General features: G+C 39.5%; 1 protein-coding gene across 1 annotated transcript in view; it reads right to left on the bottom strand.

Moving 5' to 3' along the window:
* Positions 1-25,224, bottom strand: part of CHCHD3 (coiled-coil-helix-coiled-coil-helix domain containing 3) — a 283,179-nt gene that overhangs the window by 84,628 nt on the left and 173,327 nt on the right. Inside the window, exon 5 of the mRNA XM_052638596.1 lies at positions 17,491-17,574. Coding sequence (XP_052494556.1) covers positions 17,491-17,574 — 84 coding nt within the window. The remainder of the gene's footprint in view (positions 1-17,490; positions 17,575-25,224) is intronic.

The raw sequence follows: 25,224 nt of genomic DNA on the forward strand, positions 1-25,224 counted from the left end.
AGGTATATTATATAAAATAGGCTATGAGAACTTTTTTAACTGCAGTGTGGGTGTTCAGAGTGGTGAGTTAGCAGGTATTTTACCATGTTTTGTACCACACAGAAAATGAGCAAGAAAAAACAATTTACAATAGCTACTTATGCCTTTATCTTTAAACATGCACATATTTCAATAAAAAGACATTTACCCACAATTAAGAAACTAGGCTTTTAATCCTTAAAATGCTCATAATTTATATTATAACAACTGGATACTTTAGTTATTAAGACATACTATGATTCAAGGGATTAAACATATAACAACTGAATAATTTAGGGACTAACCAATGTTAATTGGGTTTTTTGGTTTGCTTTTTGAGACAGAAGCAGTAAAGAGAACAGGAAGTTGTGGGAAATAAATGAAAATGAATTTACATGAGAAAGATATCAGCGGTTTATACAGATAAATCTTTTTGAAAGGTTACTGGTTGATGGTTTTGTTTTTTAGACTGAAGTCTTCAGTAATTAAGTTTTATGAAAACTCTCAAATCTCAAAAGGCCTCTTGAGGAATCTAGTCAAAAAAGGTACACTTTTAAGGTGATAACACTAGGTATTACTGTTGTTTTGTATTGAGTTTACTTTGTATTTATTTTGTATTGTATTATTAGGTATTTGTTTTATATTAGTGTTGTATTTGTACTGTGGTTGTTTTCTGAGCTGGCCAACGATATTGTGAGGCTCTTCGTTTCATCATCAAAAGGACTTCAGAGATTTTGCTTTTTGGTGAGTACGTTTACTAGATCCTCGTATAAACACAGCATTGCACCTCACCTACTGCATTTTTTCTGTAGAAATGAAATCTACAATACTGATATCAACATATCCCTAGCATTTTCCTGAAGCTATGACCCCACCAGAGATGGTTTCTGCCTCTCAGGAATACAATGCAAAACGAAAGCCTCATTTTTCAAGAGAAGACCCAAATAATGAGGGTCATAATGTTCTTAACTATGAAGTCCACCCTGAGAAGAACAGCATCTGCCCAGCGACTGCCCCTCTGTGACTCCTCGCCTCACGCCTCCTTGCTCTTGTCCCATCACCACCCTGGGACCTGTCCTCATTTACGCTTTCTCCTCCTTGCCATCCATTCCATTTTAATGGGTAATAGGAAGAGGGCTTTAAAAAAATAAACAACACTGAAGTAAGAAACTCTGCAAGACTGACCCGAAAGTCACAGTGAGGAGGTAAATCCTTGTTCTCCATTAATATCCAAAGTCAAAGGCTGCCAACAGAAGATTAAAATGAAAAGCAAACGCTGAGCAACAACAAGAACCAACCTAGACATGAGCTGCACAGTGTTCTCCCAGAGTCTGTAGGCTCTCCGGCCCTAAGCTCCCCACCCCTCAGTGACCGCCTTAAAGATGGCACCCTGAAGTTCACCACGACAGTCTCTGGAACCTGACCTCTGTGCCTTTGTGTGCCCGGTCTTGAGGAGCTAGACGCCAACATTATAATGTCATAGGGTTTCATAAATAAGCCATTTTTTATGAACACTGCAAGACTCAACTAAATGGACAAAGATTCACACCAGTCTCTCTCAAAACATGGAGGATGGCAGAAAAACCTAAGTACAGAAGGACCCTGAAGTACCCAGATTACTCTCTCTCACACACAGGCAGCCAAATTTGAACAGAAATACATGCAAGAGAAATCCCTTTTTATGTGATAAAATGAAGTACATTAAAGAGATCTGAAAAGCCAAAAGATAATGTAGACCTAAACTGTAGCTTTAAAAATTTTTTTATCTGTTTTACACAACAGTTCTACAATTGAGCCAATGATTCCATTCCTTCTGGCAAAATTCAAGTTAACATTTCAACATGATAAAATAATAGCTATTTTTTTCCTAGGGTTTTCCCCCTCAACGAGTTACCTCAAACAGCATATAATTATCAACCTCCTAGACGATGGAAATACCTAGTGCTATCCTAATTTAATATCCATATATATTCACATGTAACATTTCCGTTCTTCTCCACACCCTCAGGAAACATGTTTTGAAAGCCACCTTACAGATGAGGACTCTGAAGGTCAAAGAGGTTGCAGGGTGCTTCTAAGGACAAAGAACCAAATAGAAGGTCTAACACCTGAATCTATATCCACCTATCTTTGATACCATTATATTTACCGTGATGTCTTTTGGTGGAGGGGTCCCAAAGCTTCAATGCATTCTGGAATCATCCAAGCTCATCTCCCTACATTCTTGAGGTCTGGGGTTATTCTTAAATATCTCAGGCAATGACCAAAAGACAAGCATTTGTAGGTAGATGAAAATTAGCAACTGGAACAAATTAGCAACTTAGCCATCCTTTCTTCCGATAGAACAAACCAGGTGAGTTCTAGTAAAGATTTGTTTTGTTCGGTATAGCAAATAATTTTAAAACTGCTGCATGTCTGCTTTGTACCATGATATCAACAAAGCTAGAGACACTTTTATTGTCTGTTTGATTAAGTTTCATAAAACCTAAGGAATGGTTCCCAAGTATTCATGATATTTCAGTCACCTCTGCGATATCTGCAAGACCACCCCAACACAAATCCGTTCTAGGAACCTGAATACACAAATCCTCATCCACTAACTTAGAACCTACTTGATGAGACAATAATAATGACTAGGTAAACAATGCAGCCGCTCCTCTCCCTAAGCACATAAAAACAATTTTTAAACCTCTAGATTTCTGTTTCCTTGTCTGAAAACAAAACAAAACAAACCCACACTTCTGTGCTAGAAGAATATTAGAATTCCAAGAAGCAGTAAACTTTTATGTGCCTATAAAATATTCCATTTCATTAACATAGTATCCAGGTTGTTGTATTAATATTGGTTTTAATTGTCAGCACAGGCTTAAAACATCAGCAATCTTATTCTGTTGCCTGGCAGGGATGAAAATCCAGAATTTCATCAGAATCACTGTTTCCATTTGGCGATGTGTAAAGTAATATTCATTCAGAAGCTATCTTTTGCATAATTACTCTTAAATAGCTAGGGTATAATTGACAGTTCTGTAAATGTAGTTACTTTATGTAACTTGTGCCTCTAGTTAAGACTAAAATACTTACCCTTTTGTCTTTCTGGCATTATTCTTTTGGGAATGGAGTTCGGGGTCAAATCCAAATGATATATAATTTTTTAATGTACCCAACAGAGAAATGGCAGTCTCTGTCTTTAATTACATGCTATTGAATTTTAACAAATAGTTCTAGGAATGTCTGCCAAAATTTCTACGATCTAGAGCAAGAACATCATGAGAGACTAGACAGCTTACACTTTATTATGTATTATTTTTCTGGAACTACAGAAACATTCATTGTAGTTCTAGTAACACTTTCGTCTTAATGATAGATAAACAGAAATACAGATCCCAGCACAGGGACTGCCTACCGAAGGATCTGAACCCTCAACCTTGAACTACGCTTCCCTCACGCTTCTATTTACACTCTCCACCTCACATCATTTATAGTCAGTCTAGGCAAGGTAGAGACATTATGATGAAGTTCTAGAAATAATAATACTAAGAAGAACTAGCAGGCTAGGAGGAGGGATGAGACAGCAGAGATGAGCTGGGCCTGATTTAGCCTCCGTGCATCACAGGACCTACTCTGCACGATACCTGGGCACAGAGCAGGTGGTCAGCATCCCCGAGACAGGGGATGAACCATACTGAAGCCGTAGAGGAAAAACTATCACAGAGGTTAAACGCAGGAGTGGCTGGCTTAAGGGTAGCTGACTGAGTGGTATATTTCTGACATTGATTTAATTACTTGATTTAATTTTGTGGCAGAGTCTAGGGAAGCCCCTGAATTGAAGTTCAAATAGCTCTAATTTAGGAGCAACATCTTTGGCCTTAAACTGCTGCTGCTACTGCTAAGTCACTTCAGTTGTGTCCGACTCTGTGTGACCCCATAGACGACAGCCCACCAGGCTCCCCCGTCCCTAGGATTCTCCAGGCAAGAACACTAGAGGCGGTTGCCAATTCCTTCTCCAATGCACGAAAGTGAAAAGTGAAAGTGAAGTCGCTCAGTCGTGTCTGACTCTTGGTGACCCCATGGACTGCAGCCCACCAGGCTCCTCCATCCATGGGACTTTTCTAGGCAAGAGTACTAGAGTGGGGTGCCATTGCCTTCTCCACGAAAGGAAATTAACAGTAAATACATATTTGTATGACTATAATTTAACTTTGCAGGAACTTTATACTCCAAATTTCCATAGGTTCACAATCTAAAGAGCAGGCAAAATGGGCAGGACTGCCGTGGACAGAGTTTCATGGGTTCTGTCAGGAGATCAACTGGAAGCAATTTTGCAAAGTGGGCCCTTGCAAAGGAAGATGGTGAGGGCAGGAATGCCCAAGTGGCAGTGGGAGTTACCAGGTCACTCCTGAACCCTCCAACCACTTCCCCCATGGTCATCCCACTAGATCTCAGCATCCCCTTGGCTGATCTAGCCTGTCCTTTTGATTTCCAGCTGTTTCTCCCCCCGGTATTTCCAGGTCCTTCATCTTTTCCATCTATCCTCTCAGAGGATACGGCCCAATCCACAGATCCTGTACTGTTACCTTACTGACAGTGTCTCCATCTAAAGCCACACTCACTGTATCCCACACCCAATCATGCTTTATCACTGCTACTCTACTGTAGAATATGGTCCACGATTAAGTAAGGCTACTGGTGCTTAGTTGATAACAGAAGTCAAGCACAAATGCTGCTAAGGGAAACATGGCTGAGAATCTGTTATTTGACTCTACCGGGTCTAAACAAGAACTGTTATGCCCACTTCCACCATAATTCTTGAAAGTCTGGGGGAGTGAAATTGAGTAACAGATGTAAGCCTAAGGGAGTCTCATAGACGCTCACTGGTCACACAGGAGAGGCAATCAGTGAAGAGACAGAGAGAGGCCTGGCTGCACTGGCTGGGAAACATTAGCCCAAGTTACCTGATGTCTCTGAGCCCAAAGAACAAAATCAGTAGCTAGCTAGGTGGTGAAGGAAGAAAACACCTTCCCTTGGAGGTCTGTCCTGGAGTTAAATGATTTGTTAAAACATTTTCTGCACCGCCCGGCTTATGATAATCCCTCAATAGATGGTGAAAAATGTTAGTTGCTTAGTTGTGTTGGATTCTTCGTGACCCCAAGGACTGTAGCCTGCCAGGCTCCTCTGTCCATGGAATTCTCCAGGCAAGAATACTAGAGTGGGTTGCCATTCCCTTTTCCAGAGGATCCACCCAACCCAGGGATCGAACCCAGGACTCCTGCATTGCAGAAAGATTCTTTACCATCTGAGCCACCAGGGTAGCCCCAATAGATGGTAGCTGTTTTAATATGATGCAGTGCTGATTCTAATGATACTATATTTCTTAGCCAATAGCCTTGGAACAGCAAGGATGTCCAGAGTGCAAAGTACTCATGAACATTTTCACCAAAAGCCAAGTTTGGGGACAACTCATGAAGCTGGGATTCTATTTAGGGCAGGGTTTGTGGATAAAATGGATTACCCCTGCCTCAAGTCACAGAAAAGTAATGGATGAGAACATCACTTAGGCAAAGTGATTTACTTTACTTCAAAAGTTTGCCCGAATAGTGGCATCTGCACTGTTTAATTCTATGTAAGATAGGCTGTTGCATTAATATTAGCAGCTGGCATGGCTGGAGCAGAAGGACCTGGGTCTGAATCTCTGCAAAACCTGCAGGATAAGGTGTAGCTTGGCGGGAAGTGAACACTAAGTCACCTGGAAGATGTATATCTAAGGTACCTGGGCCAGTCTGAAGATTGAAGCCTTTTACTTGCTGAAAGCTCCTTTGTTTGTTTATTCAACAGATCTTTGTCAAACAAACACCTACTACGTGCCAGGCACTGATCACAGAGATCTGGTGTGAAACTACAAGTCGTGAGGGGGCAGTGCTGTGGCCACACTATCCTCCCTGGATTCTTGTGTGAGGGTGAATGAGGTTACAGAGAAGGATTGGTGAACTTGTGAGGACACAGACTGCACAATTTTTCTGATCATGGCTAGCAAATCTTACTACTTCCAAAGTCTTTCCGAAGGGGCACAGAAAACTCAAGATCATGAAGAAATGGAAAACGCTGTTCCTTGTTCCTCCAGCTCTGGGTCTTGGCAAACACTTGTGGGTTAAAGATCCACAGTGGTAATTCAATATTTATGAAATTCAATTCCTCTACTCGATTTAATGAAAAAAGAAGAAAACTTCTATGGGGACCCTGATCCTTGGGGGCATTCTACATGCCTGATTCTTCATATGAAGATGTACGACTCTTGGGTTAATGGGCATGGCTCTGCGTCCTGCTGTGAAAGATTGAAGGCAAGAGGAGAAGGTGACAACAGAGGATGAGATGGTTGGATGGCATCACCAACTCGATGGACATGAGTTTGAGCAAGCTTTGGGAGTTGGTGAAAGACAGGGAAGCCTGGTTTGCTGCAGTCCATGGAGTTGCAAGGAGTTGGGACACAACTGAGCAACTGAACTGAACTGAAGTGTCCTGTAGTGGGAGGGCCCTGATGAAACTGAGCTACTGCAGGCATAGCTTTCTCAAAGACTGTTAGAGAGAACAGAGATTCTGAAGAGTATAGAGTCAGAAGACAGAGCCCTCCAGAGGAGCTATAGACTCCCTGGGCCTCTTTCTCCTCTGTGCACTCTTTTACAACACAGTACACAGGCAGGCAATTCCAGGAGGGTTGCAGGTCCTCAGAAGCCCTCAAATTAGGAACTCTATCAATGAAATTCTGTGGCTTCTTGACCTCTACATTCTAGGATGCAATCAGGAAGAACTCAAAAAATGTTAAGCAGTAGCATTAGGCAGAGCAACAGAAAATCTCAGATGGTGGGCTGGGATAAGTTAATGAGTGTTTCTCGAAAAAGAGACTTTATGGTTCAAGTATAATGCTGAAACATGGCATGCAGTATTCTCATCCTGGAAGCTCAGAATGTACACAAACTCAGAGAAGGACTACAGTAAAGAAATCTGTTCTGCTTAGTTAAGCTTAACATTCTTCAAAATTATTTGGCCAAGGAACCCATTCCACTTCCTGACTAACACGTTAATTTTTAAAGTTATCTAGCACCTACTATGTGCCAGGCACTATTATGGTGATCAAAAAGCAGAAACAGTTCTGGTCTTTATGGAACTTACATATTTAACATTTATTTCCAAAGATTGCCATTGAAGGTAACCAGTTTATTGGGTCTTTATCCGAGCATTTAACCTGATGAATCTCTTCAACCCACAGAATTCCCCTCTAAATCCCTTGATCTTTAGACCTTGAAGGGACAAAAGTAGTGGCTTTCTCCTCACAAAACAGTTCTGCTCTGGAAGAACGCCTGGCAAAGCCTACATGGGTCCACTATGGCAATCAAAAGCTCTGTAGCAGATGCCAACGGGTGTTGGTGAGATGAACAAATGTGTGCTCAAATGAATGGTGAATGTCGAGGATTCCCTCAAACCCTATCCCCCCGCCCCCAATTCTGATAAACACTACCAAGGTTAAGCTCCTATCTTAGATAGTCTCCGTGGTCAGGTTAGATTTAAATTCCCTTAATTTCATGTTGTCCTTACCATGCCAATCTGCTATACATGCCAAGTTCAGATATGGGCACTTTTTATTTGATTTTGTTATGAGATAATATTATTTGCAAATATTTTATGACCAAATACATCTTTCTTAATGAAGCTAATGTGTTGAGATGTAATGCCTTACAGAGGCACAGCTGGCTCATGGTCTGGACATAAAACTGAGATTCAAGAGCATTTTCCAATACCAGCCCTGCAATTTCCCTTAAAAGAATTAATATTCATGCATTTTAATTTTTCAGTCAGGAAAATAGGGAAATGAGCACTGGCTGGTTTGCCTAAATGGAGTGCATTTGAAATTTATAAATAAACACGGTATCAAGAAGCAAAACAATCACTAATGATGAAACTGGATGCAAAGAAAATTCAAGAGATTTAGCTCATTTTCAATCACATACACAGGAAAAACACAGGAAATACAGAATGCCTTCCTGGCTGCAACATTCTTATCAATAGCAAGAAAAGATCCCAGAGAAAGGAAAGGGGGTATTAATTGTTTTTCAAAGCAAACAGCCTACTGAGCCACCCCAGACAGAACAAACAGAAGCTTTAAAAGTAGAATTAATTTTCCCTAGATTTCATCACACTTCATTTCTCTACCTTGTCTTTACACATTCAAGTGGCACTGGAAAACTGTCATGGTAAACAGAATCTAGTTTACTGCACAGCCTCTCATAGGGTAAAGGAGATATGAAGAGCTGAGAAAGCAGGCAGCCCATACTGTTGGCATCTTAGCACTTATGATCATTACAAGAGCTCACAGAAAGGCAATACTAGGCTTTAAAGCTGGAACTGCACGTTATCTCTTTCTCAGAGCCCTGGGGCTATCACTACAAAGCACAGTGGTCCATTCTAACCTCTGAATAGAGAAAAGGAAGAGATCATTAAATTATAATTTCCATGCACAATTGCTACAAGTATTTCCTAACCAACAGGATTAATATGAAAGCAAGATCCCAGAATAAAGCTGCTCAGCAGAGAGGATGGCAGTTTAGTGTCTTGTAAATTTGATTTCCCTGAAAGCCCTGACACATCATAATAGTGAAATCCTATTTACTGTAGCAAGCAGGATGGATAATACTATTTAATACCTGGTGTACTTTGTGCCATCAGCTCATAGCTTTGTACTCCACATTCTCATCTTACCTTAAGGTTAATACTTCTTGACAGCCTACATGGTAAATAGAGCCCCAAATTAAGTGCTGATCCCATGATTTGCAAATCTTTCCTCTAAAGTTAGGCACAGAAAAACTGGCTCCAGTTAAAGGGATCATTTTAACAGGATGCACTTTTAACAGCTCATCCCGGAAAAAAAAATGTAAGTCTCATATCCCTAAAGCCAGATTAAAAAAGCATTTCAAGGTTACCCATGGCACATTTCCCATTAGAAAACTCAGAGAGGTTAACAGAAAAGCCAATGCATTTGGAGCACTTGTTGAATAATGAATTAAGGATAAGGCCCCCACTGTATCAATTTTCTTGCCCCTTGTTCTGTAGAACAAAATTGGGGGCGGGGGGGAGTCCACCCTCCTTGCTACTTTTGGAAAGTCTGCAATAATAAACTTCCTTTAGGGAGCCCAGTAAAAGCACAGAAGGGTTCAGTCTCTGAACCTAAGTTATAAATAACTGTTTCAATTATATTAACAAGAAGTATAGTGATACTGAGCCTTATTAATTTCTCTACCTAACCACTAACATCTAAGTAACATTTATTTGAACTATCAACACTTGTTAATGATTTAAAAAAAAAACTCATTGATTAAATGCTAAAAACCACTTCACTGAAATCTCTGTCATTTGTAACAGCAATACAATTAAAAGCGACACTGGTTTCTATGTCTTCAGCATACAAACTCTTGGACAAGAGAGCTTCATCTGTTTCTTGCAACTCCTGATAACTAGAGAAACTGCCCTGGTTTCAAAATGAATGAGGAGGCCAGTACAAAAGTTCCAAATGTCAATGGAATACTCTCTCTTTCTAGATTGACAAGTGCAAACTAGCATAAACTACCAAGGAATATCTCCCACCAAGTAATGCTTTTAACTATCGAATTAAACTTGCTATATCTCAGCGCCTGGCCAAAACATACACACAATTCAGTGTATATGAGCTACCCATATGACCTTGGATCATGGACAACTGTTTAGAAAGTACCTAAGAGGAAGAATATCAAAGGGCTTTTTTTATCCCTTAAATTGAGTCTAAGTAGTTATTGCCCTACACTCCCCTCAAAAAAGAATCTTCATGTTTTAGGATCGTAGATGCCAGTGGTCTGACTGAAATTCCATCCTGTATTAATCCCTTGAAATGGCTGACCCAGCTCCACTCAAAGAAATCTTTTTACAATGACAGATTTCATCTGATAATACAAAAGCACCAATAATTTCTTTTCATAAGGAGCACACGGGGCTGGCAATAATCTGTTCTGTTGTCATTTCTCTTTATCATCATTCGTGGCATGTTCCCCCTCAAGCTTTGTGGAGAGGAACACAGAAATGAAGGTACCAACTGACAAAGAAGAAGTCAAGCAATCAAAATAGCCAATTAATCATACAGATAAGCCCAACACTGTGATGCAATAGAAGATATGCCACCCACTGTAAGTAAAAGGCTTTGAAAACTTGCTCATTTGATGTAAGCATGACCTTAGAATTTAATTAGCAACTCTCTCCACAGGTGACGAACTAGTAAAGTACTTTTCTTCTTAATGACAATTTATTTTTCACCATTCTCTTTGCATCACTCTCTTTCACTCAGCTTGTACAATTCCCTCTCCTTCTTAATTGTATGGGGCTGACTGCAGTGTGTATGCAAATTGTTGCCAAAATCCGGAGGAACCTGCAAACTGGAAACAATACAAACCGCACTACCCCGTTGATCTGAACACTGTAATGGTATCCAACTAAGCTCTCTGAGCTCCCTCCGCTACTGGAGCCACTAGGGCTTTTACAGCTCTCTTCATGCTGTGCCAAACCCCACCATTCTTAGGAACGCCAAGAGCAAAGTGGATTACATGGAGCAACTCAATTCAAGTTTATAATTGAGAAGTTAGACATGCAAGACACACTCATCATCAAAGAACACACATCTCTAGCTATCCTGGGAGAGGGAGGAAGGGGTCCTTCATCCCAGAAGATCCTGGAAGAAACTGGACTCTGTCCTTTTGTTCCATGGACTTAGTCCTGCCTCTCCATTCCTTTCCAGAGGGCTAAAAGACTATGGCAAAATACACATTCTTCTGAAGAATATCCAGGCAACGGATGTTTCAGGAGCAGGCAAATTCAGAGTTTCATGAAATAACCATCAAACAGCTGATGAAACAGAAAATTTGTTTTCACCCTAGAGATGGAATGAGATGATTATCCTGGAGCGACACTGTGAACCTATGAATGAATGGGATGCCCCAAAGACATTTCTAAGCTGCTTGAATGACTCTGAATATCTTCCTTCGAAGTAACAAGCAGCACAACTAGACAGTAAAGTAATTCCTGGGGGTGGCATGCCACAGTTGCTAAGTAATGTGACCTTGCTGCTGCCCTTTTGGTCAAATTTTCCCAGAAGTACCAGATCCTGGGTGGGTGGGAGGGAATTAAGCATTTTGAATGCTAAACACTTCCAGGTTATATGGTAACACTGATCAAGTTTTAACATCAGGACCTAAAACACTGTATTAGAAGCCAGAGGAGTTAAGTTACTACCCACAGAAGTAACAAAGCAATCAGCAGGATTTAACTTCTGAAGTGCAGGCTTGACAAACATTAAAGACGGTATTGGACAATGGCTAACAGCTCGGATGTTGGACCTGGTTCAAGTTCAGGTCACATTTTGACTGTACGTGTGCTTGTGCGCCCTGTCGCATCAGTCCTGTGTGACTCTTTTTGACTCCATGGACTGAGCAGCCCACCAGGCCCCTCTGTCCAGGGGACTCTCTAGCCATTTTGTTCTCCAGGGAATCTTCCAACCCAGGGGCTGAACCCATGTCTCCTGAGGCTCCTTCACTGCAGATGGGTTTTTTCTCGCTGAGCCACCTGGGAAGCCCTTTGTCTGTATATTCTCAGGCAAATTACTTGAACCTGTAGTATCTTCACCTAAAAACAACAGGGGTGACAGCCTCCTACGGTTGTTTATGAGAATAAAATGATATAATCCATGCAAAGTGCCCAGCACAACATAAATACTCAAAAGATGTTATTCTTAGCTATGAGGATGATGAAGATGCTATACATATCCAGATATTCAAAGTTAAACTTGATATTTTCACAGGACAGATTTAGACTATTAATTTAACTAATGAAAAAAAAAACTAAATATTTTGCAAATACTTACAAACTGTACATGAATGGCTTGGATCTAACCTTATGGCATAAACTTAGGAACTGCAGGATTTACTCACTGCGTGTGAGTTGTGGAAAAGACAGAAATAAGAAAATGATTTTATCCTTAAGGTGCTAAGCAGATAAACACAGGTAACTAATCACAGTCAGCATAAACATGGCGCATTAAGAGAGACATATAAAGCATTATAGAGAATTACCTGAGGGACTGACAAGTGGAAGTGGCTCAGTCGTGTCTGACTCTTTGCAACCCCATGGACCGTAGCCCGCCAGCCTCTGCTGTCCATGCGGTTCTCCAGGCAAGAAGACTGGAGTGAGTTGCCATTCCCTTCTCCAGGGGATCTTCCCAAGCCAGGGATGGAACCCGGGTCTCCTGCTTTGCAGGTGGATTCTTCACCGTGTGAGCCACCAGAGAAGCCCCATAGGGACTGGCAAAGGCGTCTTAAAAACATTTAAGAACATTTTCCTCGAAAGCTGCCCTGTGATTCCTTTCATCAGTCACTGATCAGGAATTAATTCTCTCAAGCTTCTTATATCCACCAATGGGAATTGATACTCAAGCTTTTTTTCAGTTAGGGCATACCTACATGAGGTAAGAAAGAGTTTAACAAATATAAGCGGCTGCTGCTAAGTTGCTTCAGTCGTGTCTGACTCTATGCGACCCCATAGATGGCAGCCCACCAGGCTCCCCCCATCCCTGGGATTCTCCAGGCAAGAATACTGGAGTGGGTTGCCATTTCCTTCTCCAATGCATGAAAGTGAAAAGTGAAAGCGAAGTCGATCAGTTGTGTCCAACTCCTAGTGACCCCATGGACTGCAGCCTACCACGTTCCTCTATCCATAGGATTTTCCAGGCAAGAGTACTCGAGTGGGTTGCCACTGCCTTCTCCAAAATATAAGCTGATGCCCCTTACAGAATATGTATTTTTGGGATTTCCCTGGTGGTCCAGTGGCTAGGTCTCTGCACTCCCAATGCAGGGGGCCCAGGGTTCAATGCCTGGTCAGGGCAGTGGATCCCACATGCTGCAATGAAGATCAAAGATCCAGGGTGCCACAGCTAAGGCTCGGTGCAGCCAAAGAAATAAATATTTTTTATAAAAAGAATATTTTCCACTGTGTCAAGATACTAAAAATCATAAAATTACTTTCATGGTATTCAACCTCCTGGTGTCTTCTGTCCATTTCTGTAATATCTTATTTTTGTTTATTACTGCCATTCCTAAAAGTAGCTAAGCTGAATTTTTTCCCAGTTGGATTTCACCTTGGAATATTTGAGAGACATTTAGGTGTGCAAAGATGAAGCACTTTCTAAACTTAATACAGAAGATTATAAGGAGGATTTTCCTGTGATGACAGTGAAAAAAGTACAATGTCTAACCATTTCTGTTAGAAATTCTGCACACTTTGTGTTAAAAGATGCAAAATGCGGAATCCAGCAGTGGCTAATGTAAGGAAAAATGGTTGTGGTATTACATAAGTTGCAGAATCATTTAACCGACTATGAAATCCAGGTTCCTGTTTAAAAATGTAAGTTTAGAAGTGGATACAAGTACTTATCTTTCTCTTGTTTTAACTAGGTGAACTGGTGAAACCATCAACTGAATACTAGGTGGTCTTATTAAAGAAGAGGGGACATGGTATCTTGTACAGTCATTCCCAGGATAACTTCTAAGACCACCATACCATCTGCCTGTCAGCTACACTAGCAGCCACAGTCATTGTGTACATTATCACTTTTTAAAAATTTATTTATTTTTTAATGACGGACAATTGCTTTACAGAATTTTGCTGTTTTCTGTCAAATCTCAACATGAATCAGCCATAGGTATACCCCTCCCTTTTGAACCTCCCAGCCCCCATCTCCCTCCCCATCCCACCCCTCTAGGTTGGTAAAGAGCCCCTGTTTGAGTTTCCTGAGACATTCAGCAAATTTTACATATGGTAATGTAAGTTTCCATGGTACTCTCTCCATATTTTTCACCCTCTCCTCCCCTCTCCCCATGTCCGTAAGTCTGTTCTCTGTGTCTGTTTCTCCACTGCTGCCCTGTAAATAAGTTCTTCAGTACCATTTTTCTAGGTTCTGTATATATGTGTTAGAATATGGTTATTTATCTTTCTCTGACTCACTTCACTCTGTATAAAAGGTTCTAGGTTCATCCACCTCATCAGAACGGACTCAAACGTGTTCCTTTTTATGGCTGAGTGATATTCCATTGTGTGTATGTACCACGACTTCTTTATCCATTCACTCTGTCGATGGACATCTAGGTTGCTTCCGTGTTCTAGCTACTGTAAATAGTGCTGCAATGAACAACAGGATACATGTGTCTCTTTCAGTTTGGTTTCCTCAGAGTACATGCCTATGAGCAGGATTGCTGGGTTATATGGTGGTTTTAACCCTAATTTTTTTAAGGAATCTCCATACCACCTCCCACAGTGGCTGTATCAATTTACATTCCCACCAACAGTGCAAGAGCATTCCCTTTTCTCCATACCCTCTCCAGCATTCACTGTTTGTAGACTTTTTGATGAGGGCCATTCTGATCGGTGTGAGGTGATACCTCATTATAGTTTTGATTTGCATTTCTTTAATAATGAGCGATGTTGAACATCTTTTCATGTTTTTGTTAACCATCTGTACATTATCACTTTTTGATGACTCATAATCTTATTACTCAGCTATTCATTTTCATTGACTTGATGCAAATTTCATGATGCAACTACAGCATGATATCCCTAAGAGTTATTTTAATATCTCATTGTGCTTCTTTTACTTTAAAGTGAGAAATTTATGGTCATTTGAGAATATGAACCCAAGTCTACTGAGCATTTGAAAACACAAGCAGTTCTGTAATACAGCTTGGGATGTCTCTAGATTCTACTTTAATACACTCCTTATCAATTAGACATTCCCTTGTGTGAATGGAGCTTTCTCCTCCCTGGTATTCATATCAGCTGGTTCCCCAGACATCTGAGATAATTTCTGCCTTTCTTCAACTCGGGAGGAGTAATAAGTGTAATTTAACTCTACATTAATTTCACCCTTCTTAGAACCAATAGGCAAAGGTATCAACTCTTCACTGACAAAGAAAGTCAAAGCCATTTTTAAGTTTTTCAAATACTTGTTTCATTGCAAATGTTGCCAGCTTTATCAAAGCAGACATGGATGTGAAGCAAACTTTTTAAGAGTGTTGTATGTGGTGGAAACTTAGTTGCTAAGTGGTCTGACTCTTTGCAACCTCATGGACTGGAGACTACCAGTCTCCTGTGATCCATGGGATTCTCCACACAAGAATACTGGAGTGGATTGCCTTGTCCTTCTCCAGAGGATCTTTCCAACCCAGCAATCAAACCCATTTCTCTTATGTCTCCTGTACTGACAGCAGAGTTCTTTACCGCTAGCACCATCTTTAATTGGCCAAGAGTAAATCCATCCTCTCAGTGCCTCAAACCAATCACTGAATATCTCTAGGAAACTGGTGATTTGTGAGAAATGGGCAAATATTTATCAGTGCCTTTTCTTGTATGTAACAGTGATCGATGAGAACGTCAAAACATACCTAGCACAGTAATACTTGAAGGCAAAGAAAATTATCATTGGGTGGGGGAAAAGCAGGTGCCTGGTTAACCACCTGAGAAACTTTCACTCACTCACTTGATTCAGATAATATTTACTCATTACATCAGAAACAGTGTTTGGGATAGAAGTAAAAGAAGAGCTACACTGACTGAATGGTTACTCTGCCCTGGACAGTCTTACAGGTAATTTATGAGGATTATCTCATTTTACAAATTAGCGAGGTACGTACTATAAAATCCTCAGTTTATAGCTGAGGAAACCTAAAGTTTACATATGATACTCTAAGATAGGGCTTCCCTCATAGCTCAGCTGGTAAAGAATCTGCCTGCAATGAAGGAGACCTGGGTTCAATTCCTGGGTTGGGAAGATCCCTTGGAGAAGGAAATGGCAACCCACTCCAGCATTCTTGCCTGGAGAATCCCATGGACAGAGGAGCCTGACGGCTATAGTCCATGGGGTCACAAAGAGCTGGACACAACTTAGTGACTAAACCACCAACATCACTCCAAGATAGGCAGCAGGTAAATGCCAGTTCAGGGCCTTGAATCTAAAACCCCAGATGTCAGAACCCATGCACTAAATCAGTCCTCTGCAAACCATAGCTCAAGGGTCATTTCTTGTTGGCAAAAATGTGTTTATTGCAATGGTTCCTATTTTGATTAATAAAGATATATTTGAGCCTAGTTATGATTTAAAATTTCACAGTCCAAAACTGTAGTTACTTTTGCATCAACCTAATAAGTCCCTCTTGCTTCAGTTCTTACTGAAGACAGCAACTCACAAGCCATCTAGCCTCTCCAAACACGTCAAGCACAACCCTGCTTCAGGGCTTGGTCCTGGCCTGCTTCCCACACCCAGATACCTCTTAGAAAGGTCCTTCACCCAGCGCCACACCTACATTCCTAGGCCCTGGGACTCCTCTTTCCACTTCACTGTTTGCATGTTATTATAATCTGCCATTCAACATGCTGACAGGGTTTTAATGAATTTAAGCTCCACAAGGGCAGCAGTTTAACTTACTTTCTTCATTAGCTTCTCTCTGGCAGTATCAGGGCCTGACATATACAAGACTGACATATACAGACATCTGCTGAAACAATGAGAAAATGGTCCCTACATTCAAGAAGTACTAAGTTCAATGACATAGGGAGAGGTGAAGACAACATACAAATATTTGTACTGAATGGAGTTTGATCGTCTATTTCTTAGTTTCTACTTTTTTACTAAACATGCTATTCCAAATCAGATTTGGAGGTCTCAGTCAAAGCAAAGAGAAAACTAGCTTTGCAACCTCATGGTCTAGGTATGAAATTATCCTAGACAATAAAATATTTCATTGAACAGGGGCGCCGATTGGGTCCCCAAATTTCCAATCTTAAGCCCACTGCCTCCTCCTGTTTCCGTCTCAATTTCCTCGAGTCTTTGTCAAATTCTATAGAAATGGAGACCAGAGGTACTTCCTCCTCTCTCCATCCTAACTCTTCTCCTGAGTCCTATTATTCAGCTCCTGTACACCAGTTTTGAAAAAGACATTCATTTCTTGGCCACAAGTACAGTGAAAGTGAGCTTTCACAAAGACAGTTTATCCTTCAAAACATTTCCGCTTCTAAGAACGTGCTCAAGTTTAGTCAATGTCTGGGAGAGCCCAGAACAGCACTCTTCTGCTTGACCTGGAGACAATGCAGCTTCTAAACGTATAGTGGAAAATATTTGGGGGGAGTTCCTGAGTAGTAAAATGTTATCAACGAACCAGTAACACAACAATACGCAAAACTACCAAAGTAGAAATGACATTATCTTTGATAATTATCGGCCTGGTTGGCTTCTTTACTTCCTGGCCACTCTTTAACTAGGAAAAGTGGTTACAGTTCTAATGTATTGATTTTTAAATACACCCATGGGAACACTGCAGATGTGGTTAAGAGAAGAGAATCACTGACAAGTAACAGCCATACCCTCTCCTCCAGTCTAGCCAGCTGCTCTTTGTAGAATGCATCCTGCTTCTTTATCACCCGATCTTTCTCTTCCAGCTGCTTAGCCTAAAAAAAGAAATGAAAAATATACTATATTAAGAAAAAGCAGTAACAGCAAAGCAAAAGTTAAGTATAAATTCCATTAGAAATACGTATACAAAGAGGAAGTTTTTTGCAGGCTAGTAGGTCTCTGCCATAGAAAAAACATTTATAAGATGATGATTGCTGTATTTAAATGTAAAGAATGGGCCTGCATTGTAATTTTTTAAACTGTAACAGCTGTGTCCTACTTTGTCCAAATGTTTCTGATAATGTCAGAATACAGCACAGACAGTTTTCTTTAACTTCTCTTTCGAAGAGTAATTTCAAGGATTAATATTTTGCTTAATAAAACTTTGATTTATCCCATGCAAAAGACACATAGTTATTAACCTTTCTTGAGCAATAAAAAATGCCTATACAACATTTTGTACATAAACCTTACATATGAGAACCCTTAAAACACCCAGTGAAACCAGCATATAAATAAATGTATTGGTATACTTTCTTTTTAATGGCATAGTTGTCTTTGGCAAAAAGGGAAAAAACCATTCTAATTCTTTATTTGAATAATTTTAAGTAACTAAAAGTAAAATAATAAAAGTAATTTTATAACTGTTAATTTAACTAATTTATCTTTTTTATGAAATTAAAAATCAAGCAATAAAATCTTTATCCTTGAAAAAAATAATGCTTTCTTATGAATGTTTTTGAAGCTAAATTAAAAATGCATTTCTTTGAAATCTTGCCATTTGGGACAAAGCGGATGGACTGAGAGGGTATTATGGTAAGTAAAATAAGGCAGAGAAAGGCAAAGACTGTATGATTTCACTATATGTGAAATCTAAAAAATCAAAACAAACGAACAAATATAGCCAAAGAGAAACAGAGTCATAGATACAGGAAGAAACAGGTGGCTGTCAGAGAGGAGGTACCTGGGGGAAGAGATAAGTGAGGGTGATTAAGAGATACAAACTTCCAGTTACAAAATGAATGATTCACAAAAATGAGAAATGTACTACAGTCGGGAGATGTAGTCTGTAAGTCTATAATTATGTACCATATCTCTGCATGGTGACAGATGGCAACCAGACTTATTATGACCACCATTTTCCAATATACAGAAATATCAAATCACAATGGTGTACACCAAGAACTAACATAGTGCTGCAGGTCAATTATACTTCAAAAACAAAACAAATGAAAACACTCAGAGAAAAAGAGATCTTATTTGTAGCTACCAGAGGTGAGGGGAAGAGAGAGGGGTAAACAGATGAGGGTGGTCAAAAGATAAAAATGTCCAGTTATAAGATAAATTAACATTAGGAATGTAATGTCCAACATGGTAAGATCATTAATACTGTTCTACCTTATAAAGCTCATAAGAGAGTAAATCCTATGAGTTCCCATCACAAGGGAAAACACATTTTTCTACTTCTTTAATGTTGTGTCTATATGAGATGCGGAGAAGGCAACGGCACCCCACTCCAGTACTCCTGCATGGGTATTTACTAAACTTATTGTGGTCATCACTGCAGGAGGTATGTAGGTCAAATCACTGTTATGCTGTACACCTCACACTTACACAGTGCTGTATGCCAATCACATCTCAATAAAACTGGGGGAGGGACAATGAAAAATGCATTTCTTAAACTGCTGCTTCTATTTTTATTATATTTAAATGACCTTTATTTCTGACAACAAACCTGCCTACATCACCCATGTTAGAAAAGTTTTTAACGTACTTTTGGTCAATGAATGCTGAACACAAGCCCGACTAGAAATTTTAAGAAATAAGCAAAATACATATTTTGGCATTCCCACTCTTTTGCCATGCAATGTGATCAAGGTTCCCCTGGCTCAACCTGTGTAAGGGAGACTGTCGCTACACGCTTAACTTGGGTGAGCTCATTTGCACATTTGTTGTAGGTAACTGTTTTGCTACTTACTTTGACTTCAATATCCTGTGGCATGTAAAAAACAGAGAAATAGTTATTTACTAGGAGAAACACTTTTTCCCCTAATGTCAACCAAGAAATCAGACGGATAGTATTTACCTAAAATGCAAGCCAAAGGCGACAATGGGGAAAAAATAAGAGGACTTGCTTAACTTGACACATATTTGAATATTATTGTACTATTAAATACTGTTTGAATAGAAGATTTCAATGAAAAGTTCATGCTGCTTGAAAGTATAAGGGTAATTTAAAAATCAAATAATGAATTAAATAAAAAATACACACATATGCAAGCACATAATCTATGGTTCCTTGACATAAGAGTAAAAACCTCACTAGTCTAACAGGAGTATAAGAGGAGTAGTAATAATGGAGTAGTAAACAGGGTCAGACTTTATTTTTTTGGGCTCCAGAATCACTGCAGATGGTGACTGCAGCCATGAAATTAAAAGACGCTTACTCCTTGGAAGAAAAGTTATGACCAACCTAGATAGCATGTTGAAAAGCAGGGACATTACTTTGCCAACAGAGGTCCGTCTAGTCAAGGCTATGGTTTTTCCTGTGGTCATGTATGGATGTGAGAGTTGGACTGTGAAGAAGGCTGAGCACCGAAGAATTGATGCTTTTGAACTGTGGTGTTGGAGAAGACTCTTGAGAGTCCCTTGGACTGCAAGGAGATCCAACCAGTCCATTCTGAAGGAGATCAGCCCTGGGATTTCTTTGGAAGGAATGATGCGAAAGCTGAAACTCCAGTACTTCGGCCACCTCATGGAAGAGTTGACTCATTGGAAAAGACTTTGATGCTGGAAGGGATTGGGGGCAGGAGGAGGGATTGGGGACTGAGGATGAGATGGCTGGATGGCATCACTGACTCGATGGATGTGAGTATGAATGAACTCTGGGAGCTGGTGATGGACAGGGAGGCTTGGCGTGCTGCGATTCATGGGGTTGCAAAGAGTCAGACACGACTGAGCAACTGAACTGAACTGAACTGAACTGAATGGAGTAAGTAACAGAGTAATAATGGAGTAGTAGCAATGGAGAAAGAATTTTTGATAAAATTATGTGTGAAGAAAATATGCAAGACTATATGATCTACAGGAAAGATCTGTCTAAATTCAACACATACCCCCGCAAATATAAAGGAAATCCAGAAGGATGGATTTATGAGAACCTCCATAAGATAGAAAAACATTAAACAAAATGAACAAGCAAATGGAAAGAAATACTATCTCCTAACAGTGAAATTAGTATTGCTCACATCAAGAGCACTTAAAAAATAAGCTCTCCATCCCCAAAAAGAGTCAAGAGAAAAACATCCAAGTAACATAGACTAGCAATTTGCACAAAAATGTACATAACACGTTTTTAAAAACCCACAAGAAGTCAAAAATGAAAATTAAAATAACAAAATTCCATAATTCATCTATCAGATTTAAAAATATAAAGTAAAAATAATACTGCCCAAGACGCATGAAAAACATGCTCTTCAAGACACTGTTCGTCAGGATATAAACTGGCATAAGCATTTTAAAAGTCAGTTTGACAAAATGTAAATAAGTTTGAAAGCCATACATATGCACTGAGCTCTAAGCACTCTACTTTTAGGACTTAAGTAATTATGGCAATATGCAAAGATATTCATGATAAGATTAATTAGAATTGCAAAGAAACAGAAACAAAAACCGATCTAACGGTTAAATTAAAATATACTCAAAATATACTAAGTAAAATAAGGAAAAGACTATAAACAGAAAGGGGAGTATGATCTCTTTTTGTGTAGGGAAGAAGAAATAAAAGACCAGAAGGATATTCAATAAAATGTCAACAGAGGTTATAGCAGGGTGGTAAGCTTATGGAGGGTTTCTAATTATTTTCTTTTTTATGTTTTCCACATTAGAAATAAACACACTTTGCAGTCAAAAGACAAAGGAGAGAATTTTCTGAGGTGAGGAAACAATTCTCCTTCTTGATTATGGTAGTTAGAGAAGTGCATGCATTTGTCAAAACTCAAACGACAGTGTATCACAAAAGAGTGAATTTAACAATATAAAATTTTTAAGTTGATCCAAATAAGGCATATTAAAATTTATGAAAATAATTATATATATATCTTTACTAATGTTAATTTGCTTATCAGTTAGCTAATTTCACTTCTAGGCATTTATTTCTAAAAAATAGTAAGAAAAGCACACAAAAATTTATATCTAAGAAAACGCTGCTAACATTATTTAAAGTAACAAAAAACTGGGAACAACAGACAGAGGTTTGTGTAAATAAGATATGGTCCAACAACAAGCTCTTTATTATAAAGACTTGAGTCTGGCCATAATGATCAAACATTGAGAGCCATTAAAAAATACTGCTTTAATAGAATAATTGATTTCTTTAACTCAAAATATTAAGGGGAGGGGGATGGTCACAAATTACCATGTACACTAAATTACTAATTTTGGTTAAGAAACGGGGGTGGGGGGGCAGAAGGGAAGGACAGGAAGAACTGAGTACCTGATTATGTAGACCCAGAAAAAGTGTAATAAATGCTGAGATGTTAACATTAGATATGATATGCACAGCGGGATAGGTTTCTTACTTAGACTATTCTCTATTTTCCAAAATCTCTGTAACAAAGTTATATTTCTTTAATCAAAAAACCTTTAAACATTATTATCACATACATTTATCTGTGATTATCAGATGGAAATATAACATGGTACAAAAAACAAAAGAGTGACTGATTAAGTGGCTATACTAACAAACAAAAAAATGTAACAACTTGAACAGTTATTTATAGCATGGAAAATTATTTTCCCTAGTAAATGCTTAATGTATAAGGACTTGATCATCTCCCCATTCAATGCATGACATTACCAATCATGGTTCTTAAACCATTTACACTGAACAATGTTGCTTTTGTTCACATAGTGCTGCACACTGAGATTTCTTTTTTAAGAAATAAAAAGTAATAGATATTCTATTATGGCTCTTTAGAAAACATTAAGAATTCAGTATCACAAGTATATAGCTTTGGCCTAAAAGAGACTACACTAACCACCAAATTTAATTTTGAAAGGTTGATTACCACCTAAATAAAAGATATGCAGAAACTCCCACATTGTAAGGTGTGATCCTTGGAATTTTGTTAAAGAAACACATCAAAAGGTAAGATATGCACACTAAAGACGATCCACCTCCAAAGGCCTGAAAACACCCAGCCACAGGCTGACAACACAGGTCTTTCCCTTGGACTGTCAACAGAATCAATAGCCTGAGGTCTGCTGGGGAGAAGAACAGAGCCAGAAACACAGCTACACCACTTCAATGGCACAGTGCTTTGAAACAGTTAATGTGAGGCTGGGAGAGAAAGTCACACAGTGTGAACCTGGAAACTTAAATAAGCCTGGGATACGCTGGCTAAACTAATAGCTGCCGAGGATGAAGAGTCACATGCGACTTAAGAAAAAGCGGTAAGCCAACTGCAGGGAATGAAACTTCCACATAGAACTGTCTGACTGATATGGAATCACTGTAAACGAACAAATGACAACGAAGAGGACCACACGTTATTCACTGTTACAGGAGAATCGTTTCTTAGGGGAAAAAACAGATATAAAAGGTTTCCCCCCACCGTCTCTGGTTCGCTATTCCTTCTCAAGAAGTGATGTGTACTGATTAGTCTTCAGATTCTGTTAGATTTTGGATAATGTGATTGGGCTTGAAAACATGACAGAAAGCGCCTAAATGGATCATTATGGAAAACTGGAGTGTGCCATATACAAGAGAAAGAAAACAAGGAAATCGAATTTTAAGAAACCCAACGCATAAACGTTTTGATGTTTGCACTCAGTGCCGGTAGCCAGATTCAAAATGAAGTATACAACACGTACGTATTTCCTTGAAGTCTTTCCTCGTTTCAGAAGAGACCTGAAGCTGTTAACAACAAACGATACGGTAAGTTAAGAGAAGTAAAAACTGGGATTCTGCCTGTGACATAAAGGTAGTTTCCCATGTACCTTTCCATGTATGTTCCTAGAGAAACCTTCACACTGACAGATTCTTGGCATGGTAGCTCGGCCCTCTTAGGCCTGGCTGCTCCGGGAAGACTGAGATGAGGAACAAAGCACACAGCACTGGAAACGCAGTGACATCACAATCACTGAGCTCAGAGGAAGTACTGTTACTTCACACATCAAGTACCAGACATGTAAGGGGAGAGCTGGTGCTATGGGAAAGCTTATATATTTTAAAGGACAAAGTTCTTTAAAGGCCAGGGTTCAATTTCAATACCTCCAGGTAGAAAACGAAGCAGGCAGCAGCTCAATTTTCCATGGGATGATGTTATGACGATAGAAATTACTAAAACTGAGAAAAGGCAACAATTCTAAATCCATCTAAACAGAAATCCCTATAACTACATTTCTTATCGTTTTAAATCTTGTAAGAAATCTGATGCTTTTGAACTGTGGTGCTGGAAGAACACTCTTGAGAGTCCTCTGGACTACTAGGAGATCTAACCAGTCTATCCTAAAGGAGATCAGTCCTGAGTATTCATTGGAAGGACTGATGCTGAAGCTGCAACTCCAATACTTTGGCCACCTCATGCAAAAAACTGACTCACTGGAAAAGACCCTGATGCTGGGAAAGATTGAAGGTGGGAGGACAAGGGGATGACAAAAGTTGAGATGGTTAGATGGCATCACTGACTCGATGGACGTGAGTTTGAGTAAACTCTGGGAGTTGGTGATGGCCAGGGAAGTCTGGCGTGCTGCAGTCCATGAGCTCGCAAAGAGTCGGACACGACTGAGCGACTGAACTGAACAAATCTGAAACACACATATAATGAACTGGGAAAGATTAAATCTTTCCCAATCATAAGGATAATCTGTGGTAGGCAAAAACCAATCTATACATCTATCAGCTCACACAGGCAAGTAAGAACAGGGAAAGGAGATTTCTTCCACGTTAGACCTACATCAAGCATGATACACAGGAAAATAAAACTACATGCTGACGCTAAGAGACAAAAAAAAAGGAAACATCTGAAGCGGCTGAACCATAACCTTATAAAGTAATATTACATTTAGAAACTGTAGAACATGATCACTGTGAATATCAATTAGCCGTAACAAAATAATTAAAGTGGCCATGTATTCAATTAGCTGAATACTAGACTTTTGTTACAAATGAGAAATTACATAGGGTTCACTGAGCTTTTATCAAGTGGCATTAATAAACAAAGACTTATACTTAAAGCCCTGGTTTCCAAACCACAGCAGGAGGTGACCTTCAAAAGGGTAAGCCAGGCAAGTGACCCTGAACAACGTCCAAGCTATTATCAACTTGAGTATACCTTTCAGCGACTACTGAGGCACGACACATAAGCTATAAGCAAACCCCAGCCTGAAATGTTACGTTCACTAACACAGTAAGAGCTGACGGAGGTTGAGTACAGACCAAGGGACGAAAGGCAAAGACCATTCTTCCCACAGACGTCTTGACCCCAAGTTCGGAAGTCATACTCAATCTCCCTGGATTTGATGAAATCCACTTGTTTCTGTTTGTTTTCTCTTCCCCAAAGGACCCTGCTCTACATGTCATATTGTCACCTTACTATAAACAGCCTACTGAATGTGTTCCCCTGTCTTTTGGGAGCGTATCTGCCTATTCTCTTGAAAAGAACCAAGGCAAAGATAAGTGGTCTTTCAAATTAAAAAGTAAA

Source organism: Budorcas taxicolor, chromosome 4, assembly GCF_023091745.1.
Source record: "Budorcas taxicolor isolate Tak-1 chromosome 4, Takin1.1, whole genome shotgun sequence".
NCBI classification, from domain to species: Eukaryota; Metazoa; Chordata; class Mammalia; order Artiodactyla; family Bovidae; genus Budorcas; species Budorcas taxicolor.